Source organism: Humulus lupulus, chromosome 6, assembly GCF_963169125.1.
Source record: "Humulus lupulus chromosome 6, drHumLupu1.1, whole genome shotgun sequence".
Classification (NCBI taxonomy): Eukaryota; Viridiplantae; Streptophyta; class Magnoliopsida; order Rosales; family Cannabaceae; genus Humulus; species Humulus lupulus.
In genome coordinates this window covers 224,026,498-224,051,170 of record NC_084798.1, presented here as the reverse complement: position 1 = coordinate 224,051,170, position 24,673 = coordinate 224,026,498, and the positions used below count along the sequence as shown (strand labels likewise).

At 28.6% G+C, this 24,673-nt stretch overlaps 1 protein-coding gene and 1 pseudogene across 1 annotated transcript; both read right to left on the bottom strand.

Annotated features, from left to right (window-relative positions):
- Positions 1 to 312: 312 nt before the first annotated feature.
- LOC133783583 (subtilisin-like protease SBT5.4) lies at positions 313 to 4,679 on the bottom strand (annotated as a pseudogene).
- Positions 4,680 to 18,244: 13,565 nt separating this feature from the next.
- Positions 18,245 to 22,817, bottom strand: LOC133783582 (subtilisin-like protease SBT5.4). The gene is made up of 11 exons (XM_062223236.1): positions 22,707 to 22,817; positions 22,495 to 22,604; positions 22,214 to 22,311; positions 21,958 to 22,125; positions 21,661 to 21,772; positions 20,447 to 21,020; positions 20,305 to 20,363; positions 19,898 to 20,173; positions 19,681 to 19,795; positions 19,384 to 19,597; positions 18,245 to 18,882 (listed from the first exon to the last, which is right to left on the bottom strand). The coding sequence occupies exons 1-11, from the start codon at positions 22,800 to 22,802 to the stop codon at positions 18,344 to 18,346; spliced, it is 2,361 nt and encodes a 786-aa protein (XP_062079220.1). The 5' UTR covers positions 22,803 to 22,817; the 3' UTR covers positions 18,245 to 18,343.
- Positions 22,818 to 24,673: the final 1,856 nt, after the last annotated feature.

The window sequence follows — 24,673 nt, the reverse complement described above, 5'->3', positions numbered from 1 at the left end:
TATTTGAATCCTGTGTTTTGACAAATTACTTTTTAGACCCTATGTTTTGTAAAATGGTTGAAATAGAACCCTAAACTCATTTTTAATAAAGAAAAAATTTAATATAACAACATAGTTTTTAAGGAGAATGATTTTATTTTTGTTCTGAATTGTTAGTTTAGTAAATTATTTGTGATTTTAGTTGAGAAATCATTGACCAAAATCGGATTGAGGATTCTATTTTAACAATTTTACAAAATATAGGATTCAAAAAGTAATTTGTCAAAATAAATAGTCTAAACACATAATGAGACAAAACACATGGTCCAAAAATATATAAACACGTAATTATACTAAATTCATATGACAGACAATGCATACATACTTTCTCGATGAATGTGCTTGAATAAAATAAATATTTTACATTTTAATCTGCCATACTAATTTCTGACTCCTTTTAGTACTTGACTACTATAGGACTCCTAACATAGCGCTTCCCGTCTGTCCATTTCAATTGTCCAAACACATAATCTTTAGGTTGTCCAACAATTTTGGCTTCAAAATAATCTCGAATTTCTTTTCTTCACCAATTTTGCTAAATTCTAATGTTGTGGGCTTAACATAAACAGAAACTCCAGCTGGGGCTCTCACATATGCTTTGTAGGTGCCTGGTGGGCCAACATTCTTAACTTTTCTAGTAATGATTGTTGTTGATTGTGAACTTAGATCTGTAACTGTAATGGAAGGGTAGTTGAAATTGCCTAGAGTGAATGATTTGGGACATTTATACGGTTTCTTATAAAATTTCTTAAGCATTGTTTCATTGTAGCCATGGGCACATAAAAAGTTCATGTAATCGTCAATAGTTCTTTCATACACAAGTCCAGGATCCATAGCTCGGTTTGGTTGAATGTGGCCTGAACCATATTCAAAGGGTGTTGCTTTTTTCATGTTCCAATCCAACATCGGTTCATTGTTGTTATCTCTAACTCTTGCTGCAAATAGATTAGCTCGATGAGAAGTAAAGAATAATACCAGTATTTGTCAAATATTCATATATATATATAGATTAGCATCACTTTGAGTCCTACCGATGGAGCTCTCAGTGTTCTCGACCTTTGAACAGTTTTTGGCGCGATTTTTTTTTTGCCGCGTATATTGTAGCTATTTAGAGTATCCTGTAAATTTATAGAAAAATCCAAATTATTTACAGTACCGAAAACTAAGTTCAAACATATTATTGCACGCGTAACTAATTTTTTTTTATACGCGTGGAAAACATATTTGAACCTAGTTTTTGGTACTGTAAACTATTCAGAATTTTCTGAATAAATTGCAGGAAGCTCTAAACAACTACAATATACACGGTCATAAAAAAAAAAAATTTGCCGAAAACTGTTCAAGAGTCGATAACACTGAGCCCCACCGGTAGGACTTAAAGTGAAACTCCTATATAAAAATTATCCATTATATTTGGGCATATGTGAATAAATATACCTGTTGTCATTATAGCTGAATGAATTGCAGCTGGACTCCAATCTGGATGAAGAGTTTTGAGAAGGCCAACGATCCCAGAAACATGAGGGCATGACATTGAAGTACCTGAAATTGTGTTGAATTGGACTCGACGCTTATCAAATATTTCATCAGTTGGTCCAACAGCTCCACTATATGCAGCAATAATATAGACTCCTGGTGCTGTGATATCCGGCTGTATGTGCAATGGAGAAAATTGGTTAACATTTCTTTATACAAAAATAGTAAAATCTAAATAAGAAAATTTTCAAAGTAGACCTTAAGCACAGCTGGCTGAATAACATTAGGTCCTCTCGATGAGAATGAAGCCATGGCTGGAGCTGGCTTAACTCCAACTCCAGTTTTTGGTCGAGTCATGTAAGCCATGGGAGCCCTAGAATCACAAAAGTATCATAATTATTATGTCAAATTAAATTTATTGTCTTTGATATAAAATCTACAAAGAAATAAAGCTTTTGAGGTTATTTGTTTGTACTTGGTAGTTTTGAGGTATTCAATCACTAAATTTCCTTGAATAGCATTGAGATGAGATGCAGGGAGCACATGAGCCTCAGGATATGTTTCATTCCCAATTAAGGGATGATTAACTAGAATCATTCCAACAGCACCTGCAAGAAATGCTTGGTGGCCCTTTTCAAGTGTTGAAGTCTCATCCCCAACATAACAAACCAAAATAGTCCCATTTACATTCTTTGGATTTAGGCTTTTAGGCTTGCAGAATTCCCTGGAAAACACACAAACATACAGTGACGTGTCACTACTTTTTAAAACAGTGGGTCATGTTTTTATAAATGTCATTGGCTAGGCTAAACTGCCACATCACTGTGTGTAATGTTTGAGTGTATATTTTAGGTGCACGTATTATTACTCTTATTTTTTATACTAACCCATAGGTCAATGGATAAAACTTTTGAGATGGCAAGCCGCGTGAAGAAAGACTTGCTCCCTGTGATTATATCAAAAAATGAACACTTAATTATATTTGTTTTCATATCAAAAGTTTGAGATACTTCAGGGCGTTTTACGAACCTCAAGGTGTTTTTTATTGCCAAGAGATACATAACTGCTGAACTCACGGTCGACTGTGCTAGCTGCCACGGTTATGGTCCATGGTGATGCATTAGTTACAGTCTTTGGATCATGTCCTTCGTTGCCAGCCGAGGCAACCACAACAATGTTATTCATAACCGCATGAAAACTCCCTATTGAAATCACATCTTCGAAAAACTCAATAGGTTCATCACTACCAATAGAGGCCGAGATTATGTCCACACCATCACTTATTGCAGCATCAAAGCCAGCCATAACATCAGCATCGGTGTAAGCTGGTGCATCTTCAGTTTGTAGCCAACCACCAATCTTGTAAGCGGCCACACGGGCTTTGGGGGATCCACCCTTGGCTGTGCCATTCCCATTGCCGAGCACATTTGCTCCAAAGACGAAACTACCACCAGCCGTGGAAAGAGTATGAGTCCCATGCCCATTAAAGTCTCGACTGGTGAAAAAGTTTGCCTTGCGTATATAAGTTTGAAGAGAAGAAGTGTTGAGAGTCTTTAGAAGTGCCATATAGCCCTTGCTAAAGTACTTTGCTCCTATTAGCTTCCTAGAGATTGGAAAACAGAGAAGAGATTATTTAATTTAAAAAATGTACAGTGACATGTTTAGAAATTTAAATTTGGCTCATTCACCTCTTCATTGGGAAGAGAAAGATTTAAATCTCACCATTTAGAGGTACTAGCACGTGTCCTGACTGACTCGTGCAAGTCAGTAATTAATAAAGAAAAACGGTTGAGATAGTAACATAATCACTAGTTTGGTAACATTGTATATTTTTGTCACAAAAAATAAGTATATAACTACAGCAAAGTAAAAATATTGAGTTTTTTTTTTATTTTATTTTTCATTCAACCATATATATATATATAAAAAAAAAAATTGTGGACCAACCTATTACAGTAGACTTTATCTTTGATGACTGGTTGACAACCTCCATGCCACTTTGATGGAATAGGTCCAATTCCTTCAAACTCATGAAAGCTCTTAGATTCAGGCCAAACACCTACCAAACCAACATTTACTTTACTACCCTTAAAAAACACAACACTATACTCATCTATTACTACATATATTTATATATATATATAAATCATTATATATAATATGTATAAGAGTTAGTTAGTGAGATGATCTATAAGTGGCTATAGCTTATTTGATAATGAGTTAATAAAGCATCAATATTTAAATTAGTAAATATTTACCACTATCCAAGTTTGCAATAATTACATCTTCACCGAATCTAGCTTTGTTCCAAATTGATTGATAAGAGACAGCACCACCATTTTTTTCCAATCTAAGAAATTCCCATGAATGAGTTGTGTGGAATTTCTTTCCTTTGCTCAAGAAAACTGATACCACATCTGGATGCTCTATATGTAATAATTAATATTATTAGATATACAACAAAACAATAGAGTTCATATATTTTGCATCACATTGAGTAAAAAAAAAGCTTACTTTGAATCTGTGCAACTTCTGTCTCATCAAGAATTGCAGCAAATCCATTAATATGTCTATTATAAGAGTAAAAGATTGCATCTTTTGCTTTTTCCTCACTGCACAAGAATTATGCATTTATTAAGAAAGAATCCAATTAAATAAAAAAAAAAATTATTTGTGTTTGCCTAGACTCGCCTGAAAATCTTTTTCAGGAATGGTGAGGAAAACCCGCCTCATTTACATTATTAAAATTAAAAATAAAATAAAATAATGTATGAGATTGAATTATTAATTATTACCTTCCTAAGTATGATCCAAGAAGGCTGTAATGAGAATTTGTGGCCCTTTCAAGATCTTCTGAGGAAGGGTTCACACCATGTGAATGTGTTCCCAAGTAGACAATATAAGGCTGCATATATACATATAAGAAAAACTTCAGAAAAAAGAAGCAAAATGAAAATATATGTATATATATATAAATATGTATATTTGTATATATTTATATGCCTGCCTTTTTAAGGGCTTCCACCGGTGATTGAAGCAAAATGAAAATAAGAAATATTGAGAGAAGAGAAGATGAAACAACACTACTACAATGTGGGGCCATAGTTTTTCTTTTAAGCATAGATGGAATTGGAGAGTAGGCTGCCATAGTTTTTCCATATTTATAGATAAGAAAATTACATATTTTGCATCTTGTAATTAGAGATGTATATCTTCCCCATGAGGAAGGCCATGGGGGATCCGTCCTTGATGGGATGGAGAATCTTCGTCTAAATGAGGAATGGGGCGGGGACAGGATTAGCACTCCCTGCTCTGACAGGGCTTATTTAAATTTTTATATATTTTTGTAATATTTATATGTATGTGTTATTGTAGTACAGTAATAACTTTTTTAATATTTTAAATTTTATTTAGAATAATGTTTAATATTTTAAATAATAAATATTGTGCAATATTTTAATTTACACATAATTTACTATTTTTGTTTTAAAATTTATTTTTTTAAATAAATAAGATTCCATGTGGGGATTCCCCGCCCCAATAGGAGATACCCCACCTCGCCCCCAACGGGAAATAAACATAAATAAGGCAGGGACAGGATTAAAAATATAAATGAAAAAGGAGACAGAGACGGAGGGAGCACTCCCCGCTAATTCCCTACCCCGTGTACATCACTACTTGTAATCGATAGAAGGTCCTACATTACTCTTACTTCTATTATTGACTAAGTAAATTAATAGGAATCCTTGTCACTTTAGATGTCCCTATCATTCCAATTCCAATGAACGAGGTAAAAGAAAAAAAAATACAGCATATTGTATTAATGTGAGAAAAAAAAATTGTTGCTTTTATAATTCACCACTTGATTGGGAATTACAAATTCATTTTATTTATAATTCACCACTTGTGCAAGTCAGTAATTTTTTTATTTTACAATTGAAGAAAACACATTCGGTTATTTCACCTCTATTTTTTTTTAATAATTAACTCCGTATAAAAATTGTTATTTTGATAGTGATGACAAACATGATAAGAATATGAAAGAGTGGACAAAGGCTCACTCTTAGTACACTTACTATAGTGTGGTAGCTAGCTAGCTAGTAGATGTCTATAATGATTCGGATAGTGACCACTACTATTAGAATATTTTTAATACAAATTTAACTTAAATTTGATAAATATTTTTAATAGTGTAAATTTTGTATCAAATTTAACTTAAAAAAAGTAAATGATTAATTTAATTTTTATTAATAATATACAAAATATAATTATTTTTTCAATTTTTATTGTAAAAAAGTAGTAATTAATCGTTAATTAATAAATTAATGTTAATATAATAAATAAAAAAGTGACATTTGGTTCATGTTCTAAATTTAATATAACTTTTAGTATTATGTGTCAAATTTGACATAATTTTTACAATATTAGTAGAGTGATAATTTGCTAAATATAATAATTCACTATCTTCTTAACACTCTATTAAAAATACTCTTAATTTAAGACATTTGGATTAAAAAAATAAAAATTAAGCAATTTACGAGCCTAGATTTAAACACTAGAATTACTGTGAAACCCAATGGAATTCGAGCTATATATATACAATTATTACGAAAAGACACGAGTCCAATAAATACATCTTTTGGTCACCTCAACCTCAGATTCCTTATCCCTAACTATAAATAATTGACGAATAGATAATAATACTTAGAAAGAGACAAAAGTAATCATTTCACATGTGCTCTACATGGCTAGTGTGTATAACGTGTAAGATAATCGGTCAAAACATATATTATTGTATTAGTGGACTCGATTAAAAGTGATTTGCTTTAATTGTTCAACTAGTCATTAAAATCAATAAATAAATGGGTGAAAATAATTTTTTTTTTAAGTAATTTTGTATTCTGGTCTATTTTTGATAATTTTTTGCAAAATAACATTTGTCTAAAATTCGACTAGTTATCTAAATTTTTCGGTCATTTGTCTAAAATTTTCAACTGACTATTTAAATTTTTCGACCACTTGTCAAAATTTTCGACAATCTGTCTAAATTATGAGAGACTATTTACAAATAATTATTAAAACTAGACTAGAGTGCAAAATAACTTTAAAAAATAAATCATTGTACCAAGACACCCTAAATTTAAATATATATATAATCTTTTAGTAGATATAAATTGAAGTATTTTGCTAGTGTGTATGACTCTCATTTCATATTAACTCTTTTAGTAGATATAAAATAAGTAATATATATATAGCATATTCTTTAGTCATTTCCATGTTGAAAGTGTTGCGGCACAACTCAACTTTTGAGTAGTTTTGTGTCGCTCACTCTTTGATCGTAGCCTATGTCTTCATAGGCTACAATCAGCAAATTTTTCCAACCGCCACAATTAATGCAATTTAAAAAATTCTTGGATTATTGAAAGGCTCATTGTTTCAACGAGCTCGAGTAAGCAACACATTGTCATACCATTATTTGTTATTAGTTTTGCAATTTAAAAATTCTTATAATTTTTATGGTTACACGAACTTTTTACTTGTTGAATGGATTTTGAGGAGGGTTATTATCTCAATAGATATTTTCTTGCCAAGAAATGTACTTGTTGATTAATTAATAAGGGTTCGATAGTAGTTTTGGTAACTGATTTTTAAGTAATATTGCAGAGATCTTTAAAGTATATGTATTTAGTTTGACTTAACCTCATCAAATTGATTTTATAATCTTATCTTATTTTAATTGTCTTTTGTTGTGAAGACAACTTCTTTTCCTCACCAATTTTGCTAAATTTCAAGCTTGCAGGCTTAACGTAAATAGAAACTCCAATTGGAGCCCTCACATATGCTTTGGAAGTACTTGGAGGACCCACATTTTTAACTTTTCTAGTAACTATCATTGATTTTGAACTTAGACTAGTAACCACAATGGAAGGATAGTTGAAGTTGGCTAGGTTGAATGAGGTAAGACATTTATGTGGTCTCTTGGAGAATTTTTTAAGCAATTTTTCATCATAGCCATGAGCACATAAAAAGTTCAGATAATCATCAATACTTATATCATACACAAGTCCAGGGTCCATAGCTCGATTTGGTTGGATATGGCCTGAACCATATTCAAACGGTGTTGCTTTTTTCATATTCCAGTCCAACAATGGTTCCTTGTTGCTATCTTGTATTTTTGCCGCAAATAGTTTACCTTAATGAGAAATAATATGGAATATCCTAACACATATAATATTTGTTGTATATAAATATAGTGAATATTTAAGTCTTATTGGTAGAGCTTTCACTATTCTCGATCTTTGAATAGTTTTTTGCGCATTTTTTATGATCGTGTATATTATATCTATTTAGACCATAATTGAAACAGTGCATGTCTATATATGATTAAGCTTAATATTTTGTATGGTCCATAACGATTCTACAATTTGTTTTAGATAAAGTGATAATTAATGTAAAAAGAGGAATCATCTTGATTTATTATTTAATTCAAACAAAGTATAATTAATTAAGCAATTTAAGAATCTACTTTTTGTGATATTTATATCATTGGTACCCCACATTACAATATCTAAGTACGGCTAGTGTGTGTGGTCATGAAAAAAGAATATTGTGATAATGGGAATAAAATTCAATTGCTTTCTATCTGTCGATCTTTTTATTGGTAAATAATAATTTTTGTGTAATTTCTCAATTATTATTAATTTTACACTAATAACCCTAACTATTATCACTAAGGTAAAGTACGGATATTCGCATTGGTGAGGATTGGATGCACTTTTACTTGTAAAAGTAATTGATGCAATCTAATCAACATCTATATATATATATATATATATATTAAAGAATTATAAATATATAATTAACATTTTAAATATTCAAAAATAATATATTAATATTTTAAAAAATTAATATATGATATTTTAAATAATTGTATTAATGTGCTTGCTTTACATATATATTTATTTTGTTGCTAGAGATTGAAGCCTTAAAGAGCTTAATGTTATATGCAATTGGAATTTGTTTATTTGTGATATTTAAATTTAATAAGAATACTTTATTTTAATATTTACGTGATTAATTGGTTATGAGAAAAAAATGTATGTATACTTTAGAGAAAATGATTAAATAATTTAATATTAAAAAAATGCACTAAAATAACCAATTCAATCCGCACTATGGCGGATTTGAATGGATTAGAAATTTAGAATTTACACTTATTGCACATCAAATAAATTATGAGCAATATAATGTGGATTGAATTTAATGTACACCCCTAATATATATATTATGGCTTTATTATATTTCTTTTAATCTTTAAGTAATTGAAGTATATTATGGTATTAGAATTCAACATTGCAAATTAGGGTTTTAGGTACCATAATTGAAACAGTGCATGTCTATATATGATTAAGCTTAATGTTTTGTAAAATCCTTTTTTGGCTAAACTTTAATTTAGACAAAATATTTTAATTGTTTAAAGAAAAATCAGTAGCATACCTCCATATTGATTTTCGGTTTTATTGGCAATATTTTCAGCTGGTTTGGTAATGTGAAAAGATCTTTAAGTGTGAATATATTTGTTGCCTTATTTATCTCAAATAATCAATTTTTGGTAAAAATATACTGTGCAAATATCTTGAGATTATTTTCAGGGATTATATGGGATTATGTCTATTTCGGAAATAAAGAATGTGTCGAAAATAAACATGGTCAAAAGAAACAACCATGTTCGTTCTGCCAGATAAAACTGATTACGTTGCTGACTCATCAATTTCCTTTTCTGTCGACACAGAATCCATCTGGCTGGCTGTTTTCCTAAATCAAAGGAATTCGCAAATTGATTTCAAAGATACCAGAATATGATGGCCTTGGACGATTTCCCTGCCTATAAATTCCTTGCCAAGGCCTTTGGATTTCTCACCTCTTCCATTTGGAATATTTGTAAACATTATGTTATTTTGAAGAGTGTGTTTATTTGTAGAGATTAAGTTTGTTCACCTTAATCTTTGTGAGAGTGCTGAGTGTACTGTTGGATATCTATCTAGTCCATTATAAACAGATAGTGTCTATTGTGAACGTGTTTATAAGGATCTTCGGGAGAGGATTCTATCCAAGTCTCACTTCGGGAGGAAGTGTGCACTCGCTATTCTTTGAAGGGAGTTCAAGAGAATCAGCGTTTCATCAAACCAGATTCGTAGAGAAGAGTACAACAAGATTGCGGCAATAGTTTAAGATGGAGTCTTATATTGTTTAAGTCAATGCTTTTGTACACTTTGTTTATTTACTAATTGGTTTATTCTCTGGGCGTGGCCCCAAGGAGTAGGTTATCCGGAAGGGTTTCTGAACCTTGTAAAAATTCGATGTGTTCTTTAATTTTTGCACTGTCTATTTATTGTGTTCAGTTCTGTCGTGACAAGTTCGGATTCTGTTCCGACAGAACTGCTTTCTGTGTAAACAATTAATTACCATTCTGCATTTTAATTAATTCATGGTTTAATTAATTTGGTAATTACTAAAAACGGAATTTCAGTTTTGTATGGTCCATAACAATTCTACAATTTGTTTTAGATAAAGTGATAATCAACGTAAAAAGAGGAATCATCTTGATTTATTATTTAATTCAAACAAAGTATAATTAATTAAGCAATTTAAGAATCTACTTTTTGTGATATTTCTATCATTGGTGCCCCACATTACAATATCTACGTACGGCTAGCTAGTGTGTGTGTGGTCATGAAAAAAGAATATTGTGTTAATGGGAATGAAATTCAATTGCTTTCTATCTGTCGATCTTTTTATTGGTAAATAATAATTTTGTGTAATTTCTCAATTATTATTATTTTTACCCTAATAACCCTAACTATTATCACTAAGAATGTACCCGTGATGATGCTATTATTGGTTACTAGTCCGTACTCATATAAAAAAATAATTATATGATAGTAAGTGTTTTTCACTACAATATTTCCATAGCTATAGTACGAAATTATTTTAGAGAAAATTGAAAAGAAAAAAAAAACCTTTACGTTAAGAACTTAATAATAATGATAATAATAATAAGGGTCAACTGAACGATAACTAATTGAATTTTTAGATAGATGCTATTTTATAGAAAATTATCAAAAGTAGGTCAGAGTACAAAATCACTTAAAAAAAAAAAGTAATCATTCTAACTAATTTCTCTAATAGTTATAAATAATAATAAAAATTATATTTACACTTTTGTTTAAGAATTAAAATTATATATAAAATTAAAAAATTAAATTAATTATTCATTAAAATACATAATACGTGATTACAGTCTAAGTAGAAAATTATTAATTAACATTTTTATAATTTAATTTATTGTTGACACTTTAATACTAATTTAAAATTTCAACATTTAAATAATTTTATGATTTAAAATAATGGTTAGGATGATACAGTTTTTAAAATTCAAAGGTGGTGATTGTACCACGACAAGGTTACTTATAAATTTTAAATGGTTTTGTCAAAAACATAATTATATTTCAACTATATATATATATCTTCACTTTAAAAAAATTCTATGAAATAAATGGATTCAACATCGTGGGAAAAGGCAAAACCACACTCACAAATTGACAATACTAATGAAAATGATAACAAAAATCCACCAATATAATCTTCACACAAAATGCTCCAATCAATTATTTGTTTTTAAAAGCCACAGAAAACATTAAAAGATGTACATATGTTTTTTCACTTTCACTTTAACCCACCAATCAATATATGATGTGGAAAATGATGTCTCATTCAACGTGCACTACTACAAAAACGGGCTTTCCTGAGAGTTTTTAACTGTCGCTATTGAACAATGACGAAAGTCGAATAACTGTCGTATTTGCTTATGCTGGCGTAGAAGTAGCTACGCCGACAGTTAATAAGTGTCGTCGTTGCTGGCTACGTCGACAGTTAATAGGTGTCACCATTACTGGCAACGCCGACAGTTAATATGTGTCACCGTTGCTGGCAACGCTGACAGGTAAAAGATGTCGGCGTTCCTGGCAACGCCGACAGTTAGTAAATGTCGTCGTAACATTAAATTTATATATATAAATAATAATATTTCAATATATATATTTTTAAAACTATAAAATTTTTAACAATTGGAGTTTGATATAAATTTAAATAAAAAAATTACTCACATAATTAATTGTTATTACCATAACTTGTAAAAAAATCATATTTATCATAATAAAAATTCATATACATACAACATTTATTCATACAATTGAAATGTAAATAATACATCAAATCCCTATGAGACTAAATAATTCTCAATAAAAATTCATTATTCTCAATGTAAATAATACATCAAATCCTCAATGTACATAATTCTTACAAGCAAAAAGATAATAATACCCAACAACTTAAATAATAATTTCTTGTTGCCTTGGTTCTCTTATATAATTGTCTTAGTTCTCCTAAATATCCAAGTAGAGTTTTTAGCCTACAATACAGAATAAACATTATTAAAGTCAAACCAAAACTAAAATAAATAATTCAGCTTGCAATTTTTTTTTTCTTTTGCATATGATGATAATTTAGTATACAATTAAATATGCTAAGTCGATTAGGAAGAGCATGCAACGGAGTTGCAAAGTAAATCAACCTATCAGTTCATTCTCATTGATATGATGTATTATACATATAGAGTGCATAAAACAAGAAATTCATTTCAGACATAGATAAATCGGTCATTGTGTTGCCTTCAAGAATATTTTGTTTGTTGCTTGTCTTGGAGCCCATAATGGCGCTGAGATTTGAAGAGTTCACCAAAGTTCCTGCAGCATATATTGTCCAACTAAATATTAAACCTGATAAATATAGATATATATATATATATATATGATATGATAATTATCTATTTAACTATATAAAAATGAAAAATAATGAATAGATATGTTATAACTCAGACCTTGGGGTGATGTATATATTTTTTCTATATATAATTAGAATAGCAACAAGACAACTTTGATGGTTTATAAAACTATATCAATGAATAACTTGAGAAAGTTTCACAAATTCTAGCAGAAAATTAGAACAAAGAAAATTTCCCCAAATAATTTCAAAGAAAATAAAAGATAAAGAATAACACTAACATCATAAATAATAATAAGAACCCACAGAGCATGATTGATAAAAATATAATATTCTCCTTCAAGAACTCATTGCCAAAATAATTAAACACCAAAGAAGCCATATCACGAAAAACTCAAAATGTTTAAGAAGCTAAGAACAAAAAAAGTTCACAAGGTTATACCTCGGAACTAGCTAAACTATAAACTTTACTAGGGATCACTCCAGCATAATATTAGCTGGTAAATATTTGAAAAGATAAAAAAAACTAAACAATAATACACCCAAATCATCAATGACTCTGAGATGATGAAGCTTTTAAGTGATGAATTCTTGCTAATTAATTTATAGACAAAGCACTGCTACAAAAATGAGTTTTCCCGACAGTTTTTAATTGTCGCTATTGAGCAATGACGATAGTCGACTAACGTCGTACTTGCTTATGCCGGCGTAGGGATAGTTACGCCGACAGTTAAACACTTTAACTGTCGGCGTAGAGTCCCGCTAAACAATTACGACAGTCAACAGAATTGACTGTCGTGGTTGAGTGTCAGAATAGTCCAGTTTTGTAGTGGTGAAGCAATTAACTACATTTATAGACAGAATATGACACTGTATTTCCATTATAACTATAGTACATCAATAATTTAATTTTGTGGAATTAATATTTACTGATCCAGTACTTTCTTTTGGATAGTGGGACATGGAATACTAGGCCTAGGGAAAAGTACCAAGAAAAACTACAGAAAATACTATGTGCCAAAAATGTGACTTTGAAGATATGTGATATATATTTGAAATGATGAGAATCCAAACACAAAAAACATATATAGCTTGAATTTTAGTGTATCAAGTGATAAAGAAAAATTAATATGGATCATTACCCATATATTTTTTTTATTTATTATTCATCTTATTATAAGTATATTTTTTAAACTGACATTAAATTTTATTTTCTAACTATAGGAAAGTTTAATTAATGTCAGTTAAATAATATATATATACATATAAGAATGATATTTTTTATTGACAAAAATAAAAGGGGAAAATTTTTTAATTTGTGTGCTGTATTTTTGTAGCACATATATTTATAAGTGTAGGGTTTTAGATAAAGTGATGATGTGCGATGCATTTTGATTTTTTGACAGGACTCAATTAACGTTAAATAATAGAATTAAAGTAATTATTTATTAGATTCCTTGTCACTTTAATTTGAGATATGGGTCCAAGACTCTTTGTTCACCTAAACTGTTTATAATTGAATCAATTAAATTGATTGATATGGAATAATTGTACCATAATGTTTAAAAGTATGTTAATTGCTTTCATTTCTTCATCATCTAAAGTATGTAGTGTCGGTTGAAACTTAAGATATACACAAGCCTAAAATGAAAAAATTGTTTATATCGTTACTAAAATGTTTGTGGCTAGAAGTAAATCAGTTATAAAAGTTACAATTTATTATAACTAAAACTAGGCATTAGTGATAAATTGTGAATTTTTTTTAGTCAGTGTTAGCATGATTTAAGTAAGTTTGATCTTAACATTTAAGTCATGACAAAAATACTCCGACAATCAAGTGATTAACTATTAAATACACACTATTAACTGCAATTATTAGTCAGCAAATATATTTAACTAAGAACTTTTTTAAATTCTATAGCTTTTGTTTAAATTATTAAGTGTTTTATTTTTTAATTACACAATCAATCCATAAGGTTATCTGGAAAATTGTTGATAAATGTCTTTCACAGTAATTAATCATTTCTTTTTCGAAACCTAGCTAATATATATAAATATATTTATATATGGTGCGACTACAACACATCTTTTTTTTTTGCAACACTGGTGCATTTTTTTTCTATTTCGGCACCTGAATAGTTATATACAATCCCAAATTTTTTTATATGATGGTGTACATTATAGCTATCTAGAACATCCTACAAATTATCAAAAATTTCTGAATAAATTATTGTACCGAAATAGAGTCTAAACTGTTTGTTGCACGCGTGCCTGTTTTTTTGAGTACGCGTGTGAAATTTGACAGTTTGAACTCTGTTTTCGGCTTCGTAAACTATTCAAAATTTTTTGAAAATTTACAGGATATTCTAAATACCTACAATGTACACCGTCATATAAAATTTTTTGAGACTATATCTATCCAGGTACCGAAAATAGAAAAAGATGTACCGATGTTGCAAAAAAAAGATACATTGTAATCGTTCCCTATTTATATAATTCCATCCCTAATTGTCGCGTAAAGTAATTAATATTATAAGATCTTGAAGCAGAAGAAAAGTACATTAATTCAACTTTATACATATATTTATATATATATACATATATATATATTCTTCATGTCTTATATACTTTATGCATTCACCTGCTGAAAACTTTCTATTCTTGTACGTAGAAAGTTAACTGTTTCATGGTCAATGAGTCTGAATAGGGGAAACTTCTTTAAATAATTGAAGTATATTATGGTATTAGAATTCAACATTGCAAATTAGGGTTTTAGGTACCATAATTGAAACAGTGCATGTCTATATATGATTAAGCTTAATGTTTTGTATGGTCCATAACGATTCTACAATTTGTTTTAGATAAAGTGATAATTAATGTAAAAAGAGGAATCATCTTGATTTATTATTTAATTCGAACGAAGCATAATTAATTAAGCAATTTAAGAATCTACTTTTTGTGATATTTTTATCATTGGTACCCAACATTGCAATATCTACGTACGGCTAGCTAGTGTGTGTGGTCATGAAAAAAGAATATTGTGTTAATGGGAATAAAATTCAATTGCTTTCTATCTGTCGATCTTTTTATTGGTAAATAATAATTTTGTGTAATTTCTCAATTATTATTATTTTTACCCTAATAACCCTATCTATTATCACTGAGACAAAGTACGGATATTCGTATTTGTGAGTATTGGATGCACTTTCACTTGTAAAAGTAATTGATGCAATCTAATCGGCATCTATTTATATATATATATATTTAAAGAATTATATATATAATTAACATTTTAAATATTCAAAAATAATATATTAATATTTTTAAAAATTAATATATGATATTTTAAATAATTGTATTGATGTGCTTGTTTTACATATATATTTATTTTGTTGCTAGAGATTGAAGCCTTAAAGAGCTTGATGTTATATGCAATTGGAGTTTGTTTATTTGTGATATTTAAATTTAATATGAATATTTTATTTTAATATTTATGTGATTAATTGGTTATGAGAAAAAAATGTATGTATTTTAGAGAAAATAATTAAATAATTTAATATTAAAAAAATACACTAAAATAACCAATTCAATCTGCACTACGGTGGATTTGAATGGATCTGAAATTTAGAATTTACACTTAGTGCATATCAAATAAATTATGAGCAATATAATGTGGATTGAATTTAATGAACACCCCTAATATATATATCTCTTCTATATAAAAAATGTGTAGATAACAAAATTTTTTGGTTTTAACAATTTGTTTTAGTAATTTTAACGGAATATTATAAATATTTAATGAAATATACTTTTAAAACTAACTAAAAATAGATATTTATTAATTATATTAATATAAATTCAAAAATATTATAAAATATCACAATTATAATAATATTCAATATAAGACTACATATATAATAATTATATTAATTCAAAATCAAATTCAAATTCAAATGTTATAAAATATCATTATTATAATAATATATAATACAAGATTAGATATTTAATAATAATATTAATATAATTTAAATATTATTATAATAATATTATATAATCCTAATTTTTTACTAATTATATTAATATGAATTCAAATATTATAAAATATTATTATAATAATATTTAATATTAATATAAATTTAAATATTATAAAATATCATAATAATAATATATAATACGTAATTTTTATTTGTATTTTTATTATAAAAAATGATCATTTATGTTTAAAAAGGTTATCATATTATATATATATTTTTTTAAATCATAAACAATTTTTTGATTTTATTTTTCATTTAATATGTTTATGTCAATATTTTATATATAATATTATTTATTTATTTGAAATTTATATGACTATGATACAAATTTAATAAAAATAATTAATAAATTCTATAAATAAAACTAAGCAAATGTGCATTGCACATTACTTGTATCAAGTATTTATATAAATGAGAGCTACAAGGAGTTAATGTGGTACTCTAAAATCTCTACAAACTACTTAATCTATTTCCTAAATTTTTCTAATGTTTTTTTTTTCTACTTATATATATATATAAATTATTCTACTTTTTTTAGAGATATTTTTACAAATTATTATATATTTTTTAACAATCAATTATAATTATTATATATTTTTAGTTTATTGCTATTAATTAATTAAGGAAGAAACTCTATCTATTTTATAATTTTTTTTATTCTACTAATAATTATAATATATGTCAATAAAAAATATCTATAATAATAAATAATATATTTCTTCATACTTTTGATCTTTTGACAAAACATGAGGTCTAAAAGTTAATTTTCAAACGATTTATTTTGTTAACTTTAACAGAATATTCTAAATATTTAATGAATATACATTTAAAACTAACTAAAAAAATATTTTTATTAATTATATTAATATAAATTAAAAAATATTATAAAATATCATTATTATATTAATATATAATACAAAACTAGATATTTAATAATTATAATAATATAATTTAAATCTTATTTTAATAATATTATATAATATTAATATATTTAAATATTATTAATATAATTTAAATATTATAAAATATCATAATAATAATATATAATACATCATTTTTATTTTTATTATAAAAATGATCATTTATGTTTGAAAATATTATCATATTATATATATTTTAAAAAAAATCATAAACAATATTTTGATTTTATTTTTTATTTAATATGTTTATGTCAATATTTTATATATAATATTATTTATTTATTTGAAATTTATATGATTATAATACAAATTTAATAAAAATAATTAATAAATTCTACAAATAAAATTAAACGAATTGAATTACTTATATCTAGTACTGATATAAGGCCGATGTAAAACTCCAACAAATTGTTTGGTAGTACAATAACAAGGAATCTCAATCCAACAACCTGAGACAACAGTTAGATATATTTCGAATACTATTTGATCACATTAATTAAATAACTCCAATTATATTCTTGGAATTTCTATTAATGAATATTCTGAATAATTATAGGATTTATATTTTTTTAGAATCTGTGTTTTGTCTCATTATCTGTTTGGACAATATGTTTTGATAAATTACTTTTTGGACCCTATGTTTTGTAAAATGGTTAAAATAGAACCATAAACTCAATTTTAATAAAGAAAAAATTGAATATAACAACACAGTTTTTAAGCAGAATGATTTTATTTTTATTCTGAATTATTAGTTTAGTAAATTATTTGTGATTTTAGTTGAGAAATCATTGACCAAAATCGGGTTTAGGATTCTATTTTAATAATTTTACAAAATATAGGATTAAAAAAGTAATTTGTCAAAATAAATGGTCCAAACACATAATGAGACAAAACACATGGTCCAAAAATATATAAACACATAATTATACTAAATTCATATGACAGACAATGCATACATACTTTCTCGATGAATGTGCTTGAATAAAATAAATATTTTACATTTTAATCTGCCATACTAATTTCTGACTCCTTTTAGTACTTGACTACTATAGGACTCCTAACATAGCGCTTCCCGTCTGTCCATTTCAATTGTCCAAACACATAATCTTTAGGTTGTCCAACAATTTTTGGCTTCAAAATGATCTCAAAATTCTTTTCTTCACCAATTTTGCTAAATTGTAATGTTGTGGGCTTAACATAAACAGAAACTCCAGCTGGGGTTCTCACATATGCTTTGTAGGTGCCTGGTGGGCCAACATTCTTAACTTTTCTAGTAATGATTGTTGTTGATTGTGAACTTAGATCTGTAACTGTAATGGAAGGGTAGTTGAAATTTCCTAGAGTGAATGATTTGGGACATTTATACGGTTTCTTATAAAATTTCTTAAGCATTGTTTCATTGTAGCCATGGGCACATAAAAAGTTCATGTAATCGTCAATAGTTCTTTCATACACAAGTCCAGGATCCATAGCTCGGTTTGGTTGAATGTGGCCTGAACCATATTCAAAGGGTGTTGCTTTTTTCATGTTCCAATCCAACATCGGTTCATTGTTGTTATCTCTAACTCTTGCTGCAAATAGATTAGCTCAGTGAGAAGTAAAGAATAGTACCAGCATTTGTCAAATATTGATGTATATATAGATTAGCATCACTTTGAGTCCTACCGATGGAGCTCTCAGTGTTCTCAACCTGTGAACAGTTTTTGGCGCGACTTTTTTTTTTTACCGCGTATATTGTAGCTATTTAGAGTATCCTGTAAATTTATAGAAAATTCCAAATTATTTACAGTACCGAAAACTAAGTTCAAACATATTATTGCACGCGTAACTAATTTTTTTTTATACGCGTGGAAAACATATTTGAACCTAGTTTTTGGTACTGTAAACTATTCAGAATTTTCTGAATAAATTGCAGGAAGCTCTAAACAACTACAATATACACGGTCATAAAAAAATTTTTTTGCCGAAAACTGTTCAAGAGTCGATAACACTGAGCCCCACCGGTAGGACTTAAAGTGAAACTCCTATATAAAAATTATCCATTATATTTGGGCATATGTGAATAAATATACCTGTTGTCATTATAGCTGAATGAATTGCAGCTGGACTCCAATCTGGATGAAGAGTTTTGAGAAGGCCAACGATCCCAGAAACATGAGGGCATGACATTGAAGTACCTGAAATTGTGTTGAATTGGACTCGACGCTTATCAAATATTTCATCAGTTGGTCCAACAGCTCCACTATATGCAGCAATAATATAGACTCCTGGTGCTGTGATATCCGGCTGTATGTGCAATGGAGAAAATTGGTTAACATTTCTTTATACAAAAATAGTAAAATCTAAATAAGAAAATTTTCAAAGTAGACCTTAAGCACAGCTGGCTGAATAACATTAGGTCCTCTCGATGAGAATGAAGCCATGGCTGGAGCTGGCTTAACTCCAACTCCAGTTTTTGGTCGAGTCATGTAAGCCATGGGAGCCCTAGAATCACAAAAGTATCATAATTATTATGTCAAATTAAATTTATTGTCTTTGATATAAAATCTACAAAGAAATACAGCTTTTAAGATTATTTGTTTGTACTTGGTAGTTTTGAGGTATTCGATCACTAAATTTCCTTGAATAGCATTGAGATGAGATGCAGGGAGCACATGAGCCTCAGGATCTGTTTCATTCCCAATTAAGGGATGATTAACTAGAATTATTCCAACAGCACCTGCAAGAAATGCCTGGTGGCCCTTTTCAAGTTTTGAAGTCTCATCCCCAACATAACAAACCAAAATAGTCCCATTTACATTCTTTGGATTTAGGCTTGCAGAACTCCCTGGAGAAACACACATACAACAATTAAATATTGATCTGTACATGATTAATTTTTCTATCAAAATTACATACAAACTGTTTTTATAAATGTGATTGGCTAGGCTAAACTGCCATATCACTGTGTGTAATGTTATACACGTATCATTACTCTTATTTTTTATACTAACCCATAGGTCAATGGATAAAACTTTTGAGATGGCAAGCCGCGTGAAGAAAGACTTGCTCCCTGTGATTATATCAAAAAATGAACACTTAATTATATTTGTTTTCATATCAAAAGTTTGAGATACTTCAGGGCGTTTTACGTACCTCAAGGTGTTTTTTATTGCCAAGAGATACATAACTGCTGAACTCACGGTCGACTGTGCTAGCTGCCACGGTTATGGTCCATGGTGATGCATTAGTTACAGTCTTTTGATCATGTCCTTCGTTGCCAGCCGAGGCAACCACAACAATGTTATTCATAACGGCATGAAAGCTCCCTATTGAAATCACATCTTCGAAAAACTCAATAGGTTCATCACTACCAATAGAGGCCGAGATTATGTCCACACCATCACTTATTGCAGCATCAAAGCCAGCCATAACATCAGCATCGGTGTAAGCAGGTGCATCTTCAGTTTGCAGCCAACCACCAATCTTGTAAGCGGCGACACGGGCTTTGGGGGATCCACCCTTGGCTGTGCCATTCCCATTGCCGAGCACATTTGCTCCAAAGACGAAACTACCACCAGCCGTGGAAAGAGTATGAGTCCCATGCCCATTAAAGTCTCGACTGGTGAAAAAGTTTGCCTTGCGTATATAAGTTTGAAGAGAAGAAGTGTTGAGAGTCTTTAGAAGTGCCATATAGCCCTTGCTAAAGTACTTTGCTCCTATTAGCTTCCTAGAGATTGGAAAACAGAGAAGAGATTATTTAATTTAAAAAATGTACAGTGACATGTTTAGAAATTTAAATTTGGCTCATTCACCTCTTCATTGGGAAGAGAAAGATTTAAATCTCACCATTTACAGGTTAAGAAATGTAAGTGCAAGAAGCATATATATATTTGATATGCATCAACAAAATTGTCCTTCCATATAGATATGTCGTAGCAATTCATTTCTTATTTTTTTCTTAATTACTTTATTATGTATTGTGGAAAATAAAAAAGTATTATTCAACAAAATTTTGGTATGAAAAAAAGTGCACTTAAGTCTCAAAATAATTAGCTATTTCTTTAAATGATAAGCATGTATATGGTGGTATGGATTTCCCACTCTAATTGGCCCGTATCAATGAGGAACTAGCACGTGTTCTAGCTCCTGCAAGTCAGTAATTAATAGAGAAAAACGGATGAGATAGTAACATAATCACTAGTTTAGTAAGATTGTGTATTTTTGCCAAAAAAAAAAAAAAAGTATATAACTACATCAAAGTAAAAATATTGAGTTTTTATGTAAAAAATTTACTTTTTTTTTTAAATTTTATTTTTCATTCAACCATATATATATATATATATATAAAAAAAAGAATGTGGACCAACCTATTACAGTGGACTTTATCCTTGATGACTGGTTGACAACCTCCATGCCATTTTGATGGAATAGGTCCGATTCCTTCAAACTCATGAAAGCTCTTAGATTCAGGCCAAACACCTACCAAACCAACACTTACTATCCTTAAAAAACACAGATTATTGTCATCTATTACTATATATATATATAACAATCATTATATATAATATATATAAGAGTTAGCTAGTGAGATGATAGATCAGTGGCTATAGTTTATTTGATAATGAGTTAATGAAGCATCAAAATATAAATTAGTAAATATTTACCACTATCCAAGTTTGCAATAATTACATCTTCACCGAATCTAGCTTTGTTCCAAATTGATTGATAAGAGACAGCACCACCATTTTTTTCCAATCTAAGAAATTCCCATGAATGAGTTGTGTGGAATTTCTTTCCTTTGCTCAAGAAAACTGATACCACATCTGGATGCTCTATATGTAATAATTAATATTATTAGATATACAACAAAACAATAGAGTTCATATATTTTGCATCACATTGAGTAAAAAAAAAGCTTACTTTGAATCTCTGCAACTTCTGTCTCATCAAGAATTGCAGCAAATCCATTTATATGTCTATTATAAGAGTAAAAGATTGCATCTTTTGCTTTTTCCTCACTGCACAAGAATTATGCATTCATTAAGAAAGAACCAATTAGATATATTTTTTTTTTTTTAAATTTGTGTTTGTCTAGACTTGCCCGAAAATCTTTTTCAGAAATGGTGAGAAAAATCTGCCCTATTTACATTCCTAAAATTAAAAATAAAATAAAATATTGTGTGAGAATGAATTATTATTACCTTCCTAAGTATGATCCAAGAAGGCTGTAATGAGAATTTGTGGCCCTTTCAAGATCTTCTGAGGAAGGGTTCACACCATGTGAATGTGTTCCCAAGTAGACAATATAAGGCTGCATATATACATATAAGAAAAACTTCAGAAAATAGAAGCAAAATGAAAATATATATGTATATATATAAAAATGCATATTTGTATATACTTATATGCCTGCCTTTTTAAGGGCTTCCACCGGTGATTGAAGCAAAATGAAAATAAGAAATATTGAGAGAAGAGAAGATGAAACAACACTACTACATTGTGGGGCCATAGTTTTTCTTTAAAGCATAGATGGAATTGGAGAGTAGGCTGCCATAGTTTTTCCATATTTATAGATAAGAAAATTACATATTTTGCATCTTGTAATTAGAGATGCATATTTTGCATCTTAGCACTCTCCGTTCTGATAGGACTTGTTGTAATTTTTATACATTTTTATAATATATATATATGTATTTTATATATATTTTTATGTGTTATTATAGTATAGTAGTAATTTTTTTAATATTTTAAATTTTATTTTGAATAATGTTTAATATTTTAAATAATAAATATTGTGTAATATTTTAATTTACATATAATTTACTATTTTTATTTTAAAATTTATTTTTTAAATAAATAAGATTTTATGTGGGGATTCCCCGCCCCAATAGAGGATACCCCACCTCGCCTTCGACAAGAAATAAGAGGGCATAAGGCGGAGACAGGATTAAAAATATAAATGAGGACAGGGACGGGGGAGCACTTCCCGCCAATTCCCTGCCTCATGTGCATCACTACTTGTAATCGAAAGAAGGTCCTACATTACTCTTACTTCTATTATTGACTAAGTAAATTAATAGGATTCCTTGTCACTTTAGATGTCCCTATCTTTCCGATGAACGAGGTAAAAGAAAAAAAAATATTCAGAATATTGTATTAATGTGATAAAAAAATTTATTGCTTTTATAATTCACCACTTGATTGGGAATTACAAATTCATTTTTTCTTCCTTTAATTTAAAATACAACAGAATTGATATTGTGTGTATTGTATGTATATCTTCTTTTTTTCTTGGCCTGAAAAAAAAAGAGTTTTATGTTATATTAATAAATTGTTTAAATTAAAAATAAATATTAAAAATTATATAACTAAACCTACATTCTTACTATCATAAACGATCATCTTAGACTTTTGTCACCTCTCATGTAATCTTATCTTTTTATATTGTTGGTATTATGATATAAAAAATATATCTATATATATATTACTTTCACGGTAAATAAATATACCTTTTAGTGACAACTTTTTAGTCACAACATATATTTGTATGACTAAATACTATTTTTAGTCCCAACAAAAAATTATCTCTTATTTTTAAAAAGTACTCTTTAGTAACAATTATTAGTCACAACATATTGAAAGAAGAGAAGCAGAAACAACACTACTACAATGTAATGACGTAGTTTTATATTTTCTTTGAAGCAGAGATAAAGCAATTGCTTTTGTGGAATATAATTTACTCCAACACTTTATTTTGGAAATTGGTTTCAATGAGGGGGCAAAACATTCAGGGGAAAATTACAATGAAAATATTTTCATAATTTTTTTTTCTGAGAAATGAGTAAAACTTTTATTGCTCAACAATCTCTTTACAACTCTTTACAACAATAATCAAAGAGCTCCATAACTAGAGCTCAAAGTCTCATACCAATCTCTATCTACTTTACTTGTTTTCTCTCTTTTAAAATGAGAAAACATATTACAAACATCATATTTAATCTTTTTGACTATATTATTTACAGTATAGACTTTTTGCTCCCACAAACTAACATTCCTTGCTTCCAAAATACAATAAACAACAGCATTCATAATAGCCACAAGGAATTCTCTCCTGAATTTTGTCAATTTCCTTCTCTTAATGCTCTTCAAACAAGCTTCTATTTAAAAAAAAAAACACACAATTGAAAAAAACACATTCGGTTATTTCACCTCTTTTTTTTTTAGAATTAACTCCGGTGTGAAAATTGTTATTTTGATAGTGATGACAACCATGATAAGAATATGAAAGAGTGGACAAAGGCTCACTCCTTATTATTAGTACACTTACTATAGTGTGGTAGCTGGCTAGCTAGTGGATGTCTATAATGATTCGGATAGTGA

Bases quoted from the DNA above. Each gene is read 5' to 3' on its own strand.
- LOC133783582 (XM_062223236.1), bottom strand. From the start codon at position 22,802: ATGGCCCCACAATGTAGTAGTGTTGTTTCATCTTCTCTTCTCTCAATA. The intron at 22,312-22,494 runs GTAATAATAATT...ATTCTTGTGCAG, and splicing joins CTTGGATCATACTTAGGAAG to TGAGGAAAAAGCAAAAGATG. The intron at 21,021-21,660 runs GTTGGTCCACAT...TCCAATCTCTAG, and splicing joins GATAAAGTCCACTGTAATAG to GAAGCTAATAGGAGCAAAGT.